General features: G+C 44.2%; 1 protein-coding gene across 3 annotated transcripts in view; it reads left to right on the forward strand.

Annotated features, from left to right (window-relative positions):
• adkb (adenosine kinase b) overlaps nt 1-12,327 on the forward strand; it is a 102,835-nt gene that overhangs the window by 42,128 nt on the left and 48,380 nt on the right. For all 3 annotated transcript variants that reach the window (XM_023409177.2, XM_087174790.1, XM_023409179.2), the window contains exons 5-6: nt 720-892; nt 3,059-3,167. In XM_023409177.2, the coding sequence (XP_023264945.1) occupies nt 720-892; nt 3,059-3,167 (282 nt within the window). The remainder of the gene's footprint in view (nt 1-719; nt 893-3,058; nt 3,168-12,327) is intronic.

Below are 12,327 nucleotides of genomic sequence, written 5' to 3' on the forward strand. Positions count from 1 at the left end.
GGGGGGGGGCAGGGGGTTGCAAAATAACAGAGGAGAGCATCTCAGAAAGGGTGATGAAAATGCATTTTTCTTCCCCTACCGAGATGCTATTTGGTCGTGTGAAATGATTAATTTCACACATATACAGGTCATCCCCGAAAGCGGCAACATCTCATTCACAAGGGGCCCCCGTCAGCAACAAAACAGGAGGCTGCAATAAAATGAGCAAACAGCAGCACGTACTGTACGTCAATAAATCTTTGGAGGTTAAACCTGAGCACTGTTGAATTTGAGCAGCCCCCCCCTCTCATCAGTTAAAAGTCACTGAGTACATCAGGACTGTCGAGACCGAAAGAAAAAATAAAAAAATGGCCGAAGAGCAGCTTCGGGGAGTGTCCTGTGGTAGCAGTTACACACTCTCTCACACGCAGAGAGTGTGTATTTGCATAAGTAGGATGGAGCCTTGAATTATTGGGTTTGTGTAAATAAGGAGATGAGACTGTTTTTAGCACACAGGGAGGAAGGAGAGCTTGGATGAGAATAGTGCCTCTGTGTGGAGTGGGATTGGTCTTGGGTTGTTTACGACAGCTCGCAGCCCTCATATATCACAAGCAGTATGTTTGCTGTGAAGCTACAGTTTGTGTGCCATCTGCCTTAGCTGAACTTGACCCTTCAAACAGACTTATATTTTGTAAACGGAGCTCCCTGTAACTGCTGTTTTTTTATTTTCTCCTTCTTAGTGGATGATCCAGAAACCCCACAAGGTGGCTACCTTCTTCGGGTGCATCGGTACCGACCACTTCGGGGAGATCCTGAAGAAGAAGGCAGAGGAAGCCCACGTCGACGCCCATTACTATGAGCAAAATGTGGAGCCGACCGGTACCTGTGCAGCCTGTATCACTGGGGACAATAGGTTAGTCATCTTTTAGTCACCCTTGACCAAGATATGACCCTCTAGCTTGGATTTGAAAGAATCATTTTTGTTCATTTGTACATCCTCAGGCAGGCATTTGACTCCTTGGGGCTGGAAGTCATAACAGGGAATCATAGCTCGGCTCACACATCAAAAGGAAAAAGCACAGCTTGAGTGTGTTTTTCCAGGCCCCCACTCTGTCTCTGCCGCCCCAGTGGGTTGTCATCCATCTATACGCTGACAGTAGCAATGTGTTAGAGATGGCTGGGCTATCCCAGCTCTCACCTGTCAGCCTTCTCGGTTGTAAAAGGGGCTTTAGCCTCTCTGACGACTCTCACGCTAGCATCATCATCGGCACGTCTGAGACAGCAGAGGTCAAAGCCTGCACACACACACACACACACACACACACACACACACACAAATATCACTAACAGTGAGGGCTCCAGTTCATGATAGACCAGGTGTGGATCAATAACCTCCTTCTCTAAACACTCCCCTCCTCTGCAGCCCTTCATCCGCTGCTACTGGAGTTGTCAGTCAGTCAACGGCTGGACCCTGACCGCCCCGGGAGCCGGCCCTGCTGAATGGTCTTAGTGGGCTTGTTTGATGTGGGCTCTGACACCTGAAAAGGTCAGGTGCCGTGCTCAGGGAGACGAGCTCTGTAATATTTCTTACAGGTGTTTAACAGACAGCTCAGGAGGCCAGTGGAAAGGTCGCCGGCAGGGCCAGATTGGAAGGGTGATGGCTTTGAAGGATTGGGAGCCAGTATGTCACAGCCCCCGGGCTTTGATTAGTGCAAGTCTTCAAATAAAATCAAATCTACCTCCCCTTACTCAAATCTGACCATTTTAGTTCCAATCTGTGAAAATACTCTATGGTCAATAATCACATTTTAGGCATTAGGAGATAAGTTTATTCCATTCTTACATGTCATTGCCTTCAGGATCTCAGAGTTTTTGTGGGATACTTGGGGCCCAAAATATTCATTTTAAAATTATTATTATTATTATTATTATTAAATCGTATTTATTTAAAGAACCTTCTGTAACCCTGAACTGAGTCAGTAAGGTAACAACTCCAACTAAACAATTTGTAGGGAATCAAAGTCCCTTTAACAATAGTTTGAGGAAGTTTCATGATGACTGATGATTTTTATTTGACTGTGGCTGATAAAAAGTGGTTCTGGATCAGGTTATTTTTATGTAGAAAACTAGTGGTGGGTAAAATTGGCAAACATTACTTCAGTCTGACATGAAAATACAAAATCTTATTGGAGATATTGCAAGATCGCAGATTCCTGGAGGGAATGATGAATGTTCTGCTCTGAAGTTCGACCTCTTAAATTAAGTATCTGTTTAGATTGAGCTGTTATTTGAGAGTGCTGTGCTTTCCCGACGTCTATTGCACTTCCTCAGTAATGACACGCTTTTTGTCTGCCATGCTTGTTCTAACCTTTGAGTCCATTACTACAACTCAGGTCAAGTGCAGCTCCAATCCTGCTGTCATAGTGTTGCCTTCGTCCTCACACTGTGATCAACTTAGCACACTGTTACTCTTTTCCTTGACACTAACCACGGCGAGCAGCTTTTCCTCGCCATGTGAGAGCGGCTCTCTTCCTGTAGCGGCACCCTCCTGTCATATGGTCGCCCCTAAATAGCGATGATGGTTGCACTCATTTTGATGGCCGTTCATAAAGAGACAGTGAGGACCGGCTAATGAGCTATGTTACGATAATGCCACCTGCTTCACTTTCCAGCTCCCACCACTCACTACTCAACTCAAGTGTTCATTTAATAATGCATTTCTGTTGTTTTCCCACCTTGGCTAACAATGGACCACTTTTCCAGGTGATGTGATTATATGAATAATTTGGAGGGGGTTCATTGTTGGCCTTGAAAATCCTTTTGTTTATTTTAATGTCTCCTTTTTTTTGAGGTGTTTGAGATAACCCTTTTTTTTTTTTTTTAAAGGAAAGTAAAATAAAGACATCCAGATTACTTTATTTCACCTTGGTTCAGAGATTCTAAGAAACTATTATCATCCTTTTATATCATGAAAGAACAAAGAAAAGTCTGGAGCCCGAGTGTTTTTAGGGATGTTTTTGAGACAAAATTAAGATGGATGATAAGCGAGGCAGAAGATTTATGGGGTCTGTCTCGGCAGGTCCCTTGTTGCTAACCTGGCAGCGGCAAACTGCTACAAAAAGGAAAAACACCTGGACTTGGACAGCAACTGGGAGCTGGTGAAGAAAGCCAAGGTCTATTATATTGCGGTAAGTGAGACCCTCTCCATTCAAAGTGACTGTTCCCCAACTCTATTGCCAGAAGAGGACAAAATGTTAAGAGGCTTTATTCAGGAAATGCCTCAGCGTGCCTTCTGCATTGTCAATATATCCATTCATCCTTTGTCAAGTGAAATGAGCTACGTTACCTATTGAGACAATACAGCTCCATTCTCCCTATTTGCAGCGCAGTGTGAAATTGTTCTACATGTAATGCATTCATTCATTCCTTTTAACGTGAAGACAAGCCAACAGGTGCTGTGAAAGTGTGAAAATTGATTATGCAAGTTCATTCGGCTTTACCCGCTCCTACACAGTCTTCCCCTTACAGACAAAACACACACACACACAGATTGAGGAGGACAGATGTGCACTCAGACGTTCACACACACTCAAGCTGCACCACTGAGGTAATGTCTTCACTTACAGCTTCTGGAGTAGGATGGCCCGCCATGCTCATGTTTCACTGTTTGGGATTATATTTAATTCCGGCAGATCAACATTTTGTCTGATCTCAAGACAAAATGATAGCCCTGAAATTGCACTGCATTCCACGTCTTTAAGCAGTTCATTATCGGCATAAATCAGCCTTACAGCCCAGCTATCAGCATACTCCTTGGCATATTGTCCCAAGTGAAATTCACAATGCTCCCCCTGTTACCCACAAGCCCTCTAAACACGAGTGTACTGTAGTGCAATAATGATGGAGGTTTCATAATTAGCCGTCCAGTTGCAGAAACAAACACCAAAAAAAACAAAAAAAAAACTGTTAGTGCTTGTGCCAGAAAGCACATCAGTCAGTCCATCCTCCAGAGTTTGTGTGGTCTCATTTTTAGCCTCTGCTTCGCATTAGCAAACATGGCACATCCTCTGCAAATTGGCAGTTGGGTTTTGCCCACATCCGACAGACTTGCGCGCAGGGAAAAGCTTCCGTGGGATTTGAGGGGGGATAGAAGGGCCACAAATGGGTGTTTGTCAGTGCTTGGAATCTCAAACGTGGTGTTCAGCGTCCCTCCTGGGCCTCTTTGTCAAAACAGGGGGATCATTCGCTTTATTAGAGTCCCATTCGCACTTCTAAAGTACTTAGCCAGATACACTGCCACAGCTATTCCCACTTAATACTGTGTGGCGTGTCTAGACTGGTGTTCACTAAGGCCTCCTCTCTCCATTAACCTTGTCGAGAGCACTCAGATGTATTTACCCAATTTACAGCCAGATTGTACATTCCCCCCCCCCCCCCCCTCACTGTACCAACCTCTGCTGTGTATTAATGTGCTTTGTTGATTTTCATTAAACTACTGCCACACGGTATACGCGGTCTTGTACACGCTAATCTGTAAATTTAATTACCAAAAAGTGCAAATGTGTGTATGTTAGCATGTTATTTGCTCGCACGTGCGCCTGTGTTTGTTTGGAGCATTTGTGTTAAAGAGGTGATTGATGATTCCTGGCAGAGGCTCTCAAGGTGCCTGCTACTATGTGGTGTGATTGGATGAAAACAGAATTATTAGAGGGCTCCTGCAGCCAGTCTGGCTCATCCAGCAGCAGCGGCGGCAGCAGCAGCAGGGCTGGTGGCAGACGCAGAGCAGGGAGGCAGCACTGCCATTTCTCACAAAGAGAGAGAATGTTGAACTCCTGCCAAATGTTTGGTGGCAGGCTGTTGCTAGGAAATCTGGGTCCTTAGGCAAATCATTGCACAAAGACCAATAACAAAGGCGTGAGGGGGAAGAAGGAATGGCTAAACGCATTTCAGGCTGACAATATCTCTTTTTTTTTTCTTCTTTTTTTTTTGTTGTTGTTGTTGAATGCCATCGCTGCTGCAGTGATGTTTACAGTTATTTCTTTCCCCTACGATTGTAAACATCAGAAATGGAGGGTGATGTATTGTGTGAAGGGGAGATGAGTGACTCTAATTGGTGGGGGTGATGTGTGTGTGCTGGCCCAGTTAGCCCCCCCCCCCACCCCTTTCTTCCCTTTGCTCCCACTCTCCTTCCATCCCCATCCCCCCTTGGCCCTCTATGGACACCCCTCCATCTCCTTTCCTTTTGCTGTCTCCTTTGCCCCCCCCCCCTCTCTTTCTCCTGCCTCTCATACACAGACATACACTTGCCGCTAAACACACACAGCATGCACGCACACATTCTGCAGCATACCACTGGCTTGTTTTTCTTGACACTGAGTGCTTTGCCCTGTAATTTGATCTCCACTGCTTGATGCATCCTCCATGATGCCACTTTGAATTAACCTATGGCTCCACAGCTCTCCTTAGCCCCAGCTAATAAAATGGCCTGTCCTAACTTATGCCATTTACATTCAGGAAAAAAAGAGGAGCACTCGGTCCATCCCCTGGTCACGCGCGGAGCGAATATCAGAAATAAAGAAGAGGGGAGACAAACAAGACAATTGACTGTGAAAAGGCCTGTTAATGACTGGGCACAGATGGTCAGAAATAACCCAAGGATAGACGGAGGAGACACTCGCCTCTGCCAACTGGCCTGATACACAAAACTCACCCAATGAGACACAAGCTGCAGTGCTGTCAGGTCACAAACCCGATCACAGCTGTGGACGCTGTTCATTTACGCCTTAAGCTAACGGCGCAATCCCCGTTAGCCAGCAAGAGGTTAGCCACGCCTGAGGAAAACAGCTAGCCCACCTTTTTTCTCAAACAGCGCAGCAAGTTGAAGTAGAATGTCTCACACTGTTAACACTGGCACACTGCATATAGCATTAATTGGCAGTTGCTTTCTTGCCCTCGCTGCAGGGGAAAGCTGAGTTCAGCCTCAGTCACTGTAGCATAATATGCAAGAAAAAAGAGGCGAAGGGGAGGGCAAAAGCAGGAGGAAAGAAAAAAAAAAAAAGCGCAATACTGGCACCACAAGCAGCACGTCAGCCTGCTTACACCCCAGAGTGGCACACACACACACACACACACATTGTTACTCCGCCCCACCAGCCCCTGCAATTTGCAGCCAAAAAAGCAAAGGGAGAGGTTTTCCACACACACAACTAACTGACACCTCATCAGCCAGTCGAAGGGCTGATTAGCACAGAGGTGACTGCGGCTGTGTCTCTGTCCAACTCAGAGGACCACACTGTCCTCACGTTGACCTTGAGCTTCCTCTCCTCTCTTCCTCTATCCTTCCTCTCTATTCTTCTACTCTCCCTCTCACCACTGCTCTTTATCTCCAATATTCCTCCCTTCCGCTGTCTCCATCTCCTCCCTCCTTCTCACCTCTCCTTTTCTGTCTTTTCTCTCTTTCTTCTCCACTCTGTACTGCACCACTCTGCACTGCCCCTGTCCTTCCACATAGCCAGGGAGGGATCACGAGGCAAACTGCAGGCAGTGGAGAGAAAGAGGAAAGGGAGGGAAGAGAAGTGGAGGGGGGAGAAAAAAACTGGCAGGCTCCCCCTTTGTCTGCAGGCGATCAGTTACAGTCTTGGTTGCCGATGAAATTTAATCCCCACCGCATTTACATGCCAAGTTTGACTTCTGGCAAGCCCTATTAAATAGATTTGTAAATCATTTCATCTTGATTAGAATCTGTTCTCAAGGGATCAACATTTTTTCGCCTTGCTTGTGTTTTGTTATGTGCACAATCTGTGCCCACTGGTGTTAAAATTTGAAAGTCAGCCTTTGGTGGTGGCGTTTTTCTGTGTGAGCGAGTGTGAGCAGTAGGTTTAGGGGACAAAGAGCGATGGGTGCCAAGTCCCGTCCGTCACCGGCCAAGCCACTGTGTCAGCATGTCTTCCATCTCTGGAGGTCATGTCGTTGGGCGAGCAACTGCTATGATGTGTCTTCTCTTTATTAGGCTGACACCACAGTGTCTTTAGCATGGAACAATGTCATTTCAAATTGCGCCTAATCAGATGGCATTTTGTAATTGCCAGCAAGCATCTTATGAATATGAATTCATAATTGTTCAATTACAAGCCGACTGCATCATATTTATTGGCTTATTTATTTTTTTTCCCCCGCTGGCCTGGGCCAATTATAGGATTTCAATCTTGAGGCAATCAAGTGATAAGGGTGAGGCGTTTAGTGTTTGCTGTCACTATATAATTCTCTCGAATGTTAAACATCCATCTGGGAGGGCTGTATTTGTCAGAAGGCTGTGCGTGGAGGTGCACCTGCCTAATTGAGTGGTAATGAGCTGTCAGGAGTGCGGGCTTGGTGATTGGCTCTCGGCGGGGCGTCCCGTGCCAGTGGGATGTATGGGCTGGCCCAGCACTTCTGGAGGATCAGCCAGCTCCACAGCCCTGCAGGCCTGAGTGGGCGGAGCGTGGTAAATTAGGGTGGAGAGGCCAAACGACGCTGGCTGCGGAGACATCCTGTGGCTTTCACTCGATGAGGATTTATTTAGGTTGTTTACAATTACCCTCACCCCCGATTTGGTTTTACTACCTAATGTCAGAGGCGGAGGAAGTTTTCAGATGTTTTGCTTAACTAAAAGTAGAAATACTGCACTGCAAAAACACTCCATGAAAATTTTAAGTCCTACATTTACTCTTTGATTAAGGTTGACATGTATAGAAGTATTTATATTGATTATTGAATCTTTCAAATAATTCTGATTGAATATATATATGAATATGTTAATGTATATAACAAAATGAGACATGTTATATTATTATAAAGGCACTATATTACAGGTTCATTATTCCCGATGATTTTTAACGTAGCTGGTCAAGATAGAAATCAACTTTAACTACATTATAAATTGTTAGTCATAGCAATTCACCATATGTCCTAAATGAGCATATGTTTTATGTAAAATCATAATCCAAAAGTAAGTGGTAATAACTGTCAAATCAATGTAGTGGAGTACAATTTACAAAGTACATTTACAAAGTACCTCAAAACATTACTGTATAGCACCTGGGAAAATCTACTTAATTACTTTCCCCTGGTGTTGATTGGTCCATGTATTTGTTTGTTTAACTACAATATGAACACAGCCGGCTTTAGAAAAGCAAATATGTTTGAAATTGTTGTGGAGAAAGTTACCGGATGTCAGAGTTCACCTGCTTTTGTTATTGAGGAGGAGAAGTTCTCATCACACTCAGTAGCATCTATTTTTGTTTAGATTTGTGTATTTGTGCGATTTATTTTTATTTGATTTTTTTTTTTTGTTGGAAATGTGTGTGGAACTACTGAGAAGTTGGCACGGCTGTGCTGGTTTTATTTTGGGAGTTATTATTTCCAGCATCCTAATTTGAACAACAACGAGGAAAAAAATGCTTTAATCCACTGTATCTTGAGTAATTGCTTCTTGGGGGGATGGGAGGGAGGGGGCACACATTTTTGGACTCTGGCAGGCTTCCAGGCTGTAGTCCATATTACTCTACCAGCATGCAGCGACTTTGTCCTTGTACACCCACGTTACCTTGTAAAAACAGTTTTTCTTCTTCTGCAGGGAAAACACCATGTCCTTTCACCCCAGATTACCGTGTGCATCTGCTCCACCGGCAACAAGTCTGTTTTCCTCTGCCTCGCTGTAAAGGGGATGAAATAGTTCAGACTTAATGATATTTCTACTTTCCATCACCTTGTCCCCTCACTGCCTCTGCATCAAAGCGCTCAGTGTGTGTGCACGCCTTTTTATTCATGAGACCAAGTTGTAAAACGTAGAATAATGTTTCAGTCCTACACAGGGACGTTGTGGCCATTTGTGTGAGTTCCACGGCTTAATTGAATAGACTGAGTAATTATTTGTCAAGTAATGCTGAGCAGAAAATAAATAGCCACTTTGCGGCCGTGAATTGTGCCTGATGGCCATGTGTTGATACTCTCACCAGGGAGAGTAAAAACCTGCTCTACTGGCTAAGTATCTGATTAAGATTCACATGATGGAACCGCAGACGCTTTAGGATAGTGTCTCTCCTGGGCAAAGACAGTGAGCAGAGTTAAGTGTCAGACGCTGTTATATTATCATGCTGGAGCATAAAGCCTTGACTGAATAAATATTGCTGGAATATTCTCCTCACCACAAACCATCCGCAGCACTCGGGTCAGCTTGACAGTTTCTGACTGAAAGCGGCCTGTAAAGAATCACCGCAGATGTGCATCTCTGTGCGGCAGATGCTGGACACTGTTCTTTGAGAATTGTTTCCTTCTGCAAGGTTTCATTTTTTCCCTTTTATGTCGCTGTAATTTGTTTATGGTCTGTAATAAGCCTGTGCATATCTTCCTTCTGCCAGTTTGGCCTGGATCCAGTGTAAAGTGCCAATAATTTTTTCCCTCTCCCTTTTAAAAGGAGACTAATGACTTCTGAGGATAATATAATATTTTGTAATGATTTAATAATTCATTTAAGTTTGAATTCTTAAGATTTTCATTATGTTAGACATCAACCTCTATACTATTTATGGCTGTATTTTTTTCAGCAGTAGCCAGTCAGTGTGTATGTATTCTGTGATGACCACTCTGTTTAGTAGTTTCCATTATTACTGTCAGATCATGCTGCGTGGGATGCAAATTTGGCCAGAAATTTAGTCAAAAAATTGATCTTAAAGGAGCTATTTTTAAGTTTAGCTATTGCTACATAGCCAGCATTAGCATTACCAGCTGCTTTCTCACCAGTCTTGCCAAGAGCTTCAGCCATTGTTGCTTTTGCAAGACAAGAGGTTATAATACGCCCTCTGAGAAGCGCTGCTTCTTAAGAGCAGCCTGGACACTACAGTGATTCAGTATCAGAAAGTGATAAGAGAGACAAACTGGGCCAGGGCTAGCTGGTTAGCATGCTAATTTCTGTAGAAGAAAAAAGAAGTGATAGAAATAGAAGCAAAACAAGAAGGTTGCTTTCTACAGCTGGAGACAGCTCTTGGCGAGTGAAGGACTGATGTTTGATGCTGATCTCTCAACGTTTCTTCTAGACTGGTAAGTAAAAAGCTGTTAATGCTAACATTTGCTGTGTATCAAAACGTACAAATAGCTCCTTTAACTCAAGGTCCACAGCTTTTTCCAGAGCTTTCTTTTGCATCTTACGTTCTTAACTGGATTTTTCTTTTAGCTTTGGACATAGCAAGGCTAACTTTTTCTCCCTGTTCCCCATTCGTTGTGCTAAGATGACCATCTCATGGTTGTAACTTTATATTCAGTGGGTAGATGTGAGAGTCGTACTGATCTTCTGAAAATATATCAACAATATCTTTACAATATGTGTACGTGTGTATGTGTGTGTGTGTGTGTGTGTGTGTGTGTGTGTGTGTGTGTGTGTGTATGTGTGTGTGTATCTATTTTCTGTTCTTTTTTTTTCATTTTTTTTTTTTTAGTCTATATTGTTCCCAGTGCTCAAGGTTATGTAAAGTGACTTACTTACTGCAGCTCATTTGGAACCAGAGAAAATTATTTCTGCTTGATAATAAAAGATTTGATTTTGTTAATTTGACAATTTAATTTTTGTTGTGTAAACAATTAATGGATCTAGAGTTTCAGCAGTAATGATACTGCTGCAAACAGATTTTTTTCAGTTAGCATGTCTGGGGTTAGTGCATACAGTGGGAAAGTGTTTATTTTTCATACATGGTGCCACTCAGACATAGGCTAGTACTCTGACCTTATCTATTGTTTCTCAAGTGTATATTGTAAGCAGCTTTGGAGGCTTTATGGAGACTTAGCCAGCAGGGCTGCCGTTGCTCTGGTGGAACATTTGGACCTCTGGCAAGTGTCAGATTTTCAGCAGCACATTAAATCTCTTAACCCAGTTCTTTTTTTTCCCCTCCCCTTCCTCTCTCTGTCTCTCTCTTCCTCTTCCCCTCTCTCCCTGCCATGCTAACAAGCTGGCTGTGATTTATTTTTCATGTGTGGCGTTGTTAGCCACCGCCGCCATTTTTTTTTTTTTCCTCGGCATGCAAACTCTAGTGCCAGTGGTTAGCCTGGTGCCCAGGCCCTGAAGGGGCAGAGTGAAAATACAGCCAGAGCAGCTGCACATCCGCCCCAACCGGGCAAAGTCCTCCAGTCGCACTGTGATGGGGAGGCCAGAGCCACTTTGATTAGCATGTCCGTCGTTATTGGCCAGCTTGAATGTCATGCACCGTGAGCCCAGTTGTCTAATGCTTCGGCTGGCCAACGGGGCTGCTCCCTGCAATTACTGATAGGGCTGCTTGTTCCAGTGTGGAGGAGAGGCCAGGAAGAGCGTCAAAGTGCCAAATGATTGTCCTTGGTAAATAAAAAGCAGACATCTTCCTTTTTGATGTTCTATATGTGCGTGCCTTTCTTTCAGATGCTGTGGCGCAATCACATTTGAAAGCATTTTGCGCTCCCAACATAACGAGGGGGGACCAATCAAAACAATAACTGTGGTTCCTTTTGACAAAGCCCTTGGCTCACAATTGTCAGAAGATGTAAGCTGACTCATCCACACAAGAAGGGCATGTATCCCTGGGAGCGAGGGGCGAAAAGCTATGATGAATCTTCCCCTCTGTGCTCTCCTCTCTCCACTGAGCCTGCATGGATTAATTACATGACTAGTAGCTAGTTTAGTCCCATTATTTATTTTTTTCTAATGAATAATTTTACTCTCCCTCTCCGCCTAGATTTTATTCTACTCAGGACTTTTCGGCTCAACCCTGTGGAAATAAGAATGCATTGATTATTTTCCATCTAGCAAATATCCCACCAACTGAGGAATAACATGCCTTTCGCCTAATTGGTTTGTTTATCTTGAGCAACAGACTCTGGGTTTGTTTGGACTCTGGCTGGCATCCACACACTGCACCGCTCCTCACCATGATTACTCACCTTGGGAGGAGGCTGCTGGAGCAAGGTTGATGTTCCCCGCATAGACATCAGGCTGTCATTCTCTCCGCTTATGTGACATCATTTGCCAAGACAGATTTGTTACAGGAAAAATAAATTCAGGCCTAAAAAGGGATTGATTTAAGGACAGGCGGTGAGTGGAAAAAGGCGACAGGAGGGATGGGGGCTCCCAGACACATTTCACCACTGAGAGGGCTCGGGCCGGATCCAAACAAGCTGCCAACAGAAGATGGATTCTGGCTTCATGTATAATTGATAAACTGTATGTTCTAGGTGTCAGCTTTAAAGAGGGAGCTAGGACTATATCAGGAAGCTATTTTTCCTCTCTGAGGCGAGCATCATTTTTATTTTGTCCTCCCCCGTTCTCTGGCTTATCTTCTCACTTCAGAA

Source organism: Seriola lalandi, unplaced genomic scaffold (assembly GCF_002814215.2).
Source record: "Seriola lalandi dorsalis isolate HSWRI2012SDOR001 ecotype SW California unplaced genomic scaffold, Sedor1 jcf7180002054383, whole genome shotgun sequence".
NCBI classification, from domain to species: Eukaryota; Metazoa; Chordata; class Actinopteri; order Carangiformes; family Carangidae; genus Seriola; species Seriola lalandi.